The 2,036-nt window shown below is 40.0% G+C and overlaps 1 protein-coding gene across 1 annotated transcript in view; it reads right to left on the reverse strand.

Annotated features, from left to right (window-relative positions):
- LOC107101315 (solute carrier family 25 member 38-B-like) overlaps positions 1-2,036 on the reverse strand; it is a 10,114-nt gene that overhangs the window by 1,508 nt on the left and 6,570 nt on the right. Inside the window, exons 5-6 of the mRNA XM_015400183.1 lie at positions 1,166-1,334; positions 930-1,093 (exon numbers count right to left, since the gene is read on the reverse strand). Coding sequence (XP_015255669.1) covers positions 930-1,093; positions 1,166-1,334 — 333 coding nt within the window. The remainder of the gene's footprint in view (positions 1-929; positions 1,094-1,165; positions 1,335-2,036) is intronic.

Genomic DNA, 2,036 nt, shown 5'->3' on the forward strand with positions numbered 1-2,036 from the left:
TGCAGCAAATGGACTGATCCAATATGGTGGACACTGAAGGGGGGGGGCTGAGACACAATATTATAAGCGTTCTGATGGCATTTTACCAAAAGTATTTTTATCAAAAACATAATTAATGTGCAAAAATAAAGAATAGTTGTATTAACCATACAGGTAAACAGAGGTTTATGGGGCCCCCAGGAACTTGGGGCCCTAGGCACCTGTCTAGTATTGCCTAATGGTAACTCCCCCCCCGCTTGGGTATAATGTTATGACTGATATTTAGTCTGCTGTGAATCGCTGTGATCTAAAGAGTCTAGACTTTAATTGGGATGATGGTTTTGATTTACTTGTTTTTCAGCAATCGGAGGAGAGAGAAATACTGCGGCGAAACAGAGGAATAAAAGATACTTTAGATCAAACGTGGCTGTAGTTTGTTACATTTAAATGTATCACTTTTTCTTAAATAAAATTTATGCGATGGTTGAAAGTATAGATTTTGATTAATCAGACATGTTTTTACCTTCATACAAGGAGAAAAACTGCATTAATTTCTTATCAAAAACATAATTAATGTGCACAAATAACTAATAGTTGTATTAACTATACATATAAACAAGAGTTTTATGGGGCCTCCAGGAAGTTGGGGCCCTAGGAAACTGCCTAACTATCAGGTAGGCGTCACATCTGTATTGCTGTTAACTGTTTTGAATTTTCTCTGGAGCAAAACGCAGGGACAGACATCAGACCTGTTAACTACTGAAGATTGTTGGCGTGAAACAATCAGAGCGGCTTTAGGGGACGATGTCAGCCTCATTGTTTACGGCATTAAAATGTAACGCATCGCTCATCTGCGACTTTCTCCAACATTCTTTTATTTTCACTCGCTCAAATAAAGTGTAAAAACACAGAGTCTGTCACTCCAACCTAAACGCCCACAGCGGACGCACCTTATAGATGTAGCGAACAGCATCAGCCGTGCTCCAGTGGGACGGGCTGACTTGAATGTGAGTCTTCACCACATCTGCAGGCTGTGTGGCCAGAGAAGCCATGACGCCTGCCACCACCCCACAGCCGAAGTTCACCAGTGGGGCGTACGGCGCTGATGTCACCTCTGAGGAAGAGGATGTCGAACATGAGAACTCCAGAGGTTGGTTTGTTTATGCTAACTCTGTGCCGTACTCACCCTGAGGCAGCGCTCGCTTGGCCTGGCTGTAAAACATGACGTAGATGCCGGAGAAGGGAGCGTCGCGGAGCAGCGTAGCAGTCAGCCCAGAGAACAGCGATCTGACTCCCTCCGTCTCGTACATGCTCCTCAGGGCCCCAGGAACACTCGCATAGTTATAGAAACCACTCTGAAACACAAGCCGGCATCTTCTTTACTGAACGTTACGACGTGTCATCGAATAAAACCGGACAGACTAATGTTAAAGTTAGAAAATACAGTTTTTTTTCATGTAGTTCTACTAAATGATAAAATAATAACTTCTATCCGATATCATCATCAGAGGATATCCTAGTGTTTATCATCAATTACAGGATGGATTGAAGCATCAATATAGATCAGGGGTAACTAATTAACAATCAGCAGGGTCCGAATAAAGTGACCCGAGTAAAGATCTGGAGACATTTTAAATTATAATCTGTTACTTTAAACGGAATTTAATACTGAAATAAAACAAGGTTTGGTTTATAGACAATTTGATTCACATATTTTCTCAATCACCTGAACTGACGGTTTGTTATTTTCTTTTTTTCATGTTTCATGCATCCATGTTATACATTGAAATTTTAAATAAAAAATATAAGAAATTTAATTTTTTTTTTCCATTTTAAAAACTAAATTGCTTTTTGAGTAGAGAACAACAGTCGTTCAGCTATAGAGACAATTTCCTGACTCACTTTTTTTTTATAAAACACCTGAACTGACTGTTATTTTTTTTCTTTCTTTTTTCTGTCTTAATGTTGGCAGTGGGCTTTAGGCTGCCCTGCAAGGCTTTAAACCTGGGTTTAACCGGAGACTAAGCCATTCTCAAGCACATATCAAGGAGCTCATT

This window comes from Cyprinodon variegatus, unplaced genomic scaffold (assembly GCF_000732505.1).
Source record: "Cyprinodon variegatus isolate N-32 unplaced genomic scaffold, C_variegatus-1.0 Scaffold1080, whole genome shotgun sequence".
NCBI classification, from domain to species: Eukaryota; Metazoa; Chordata; class Actinopteri; order Cyprinodontiformes; family Cyprinodontidae; genus Cyprinodon; species Cyprinodon variegatus.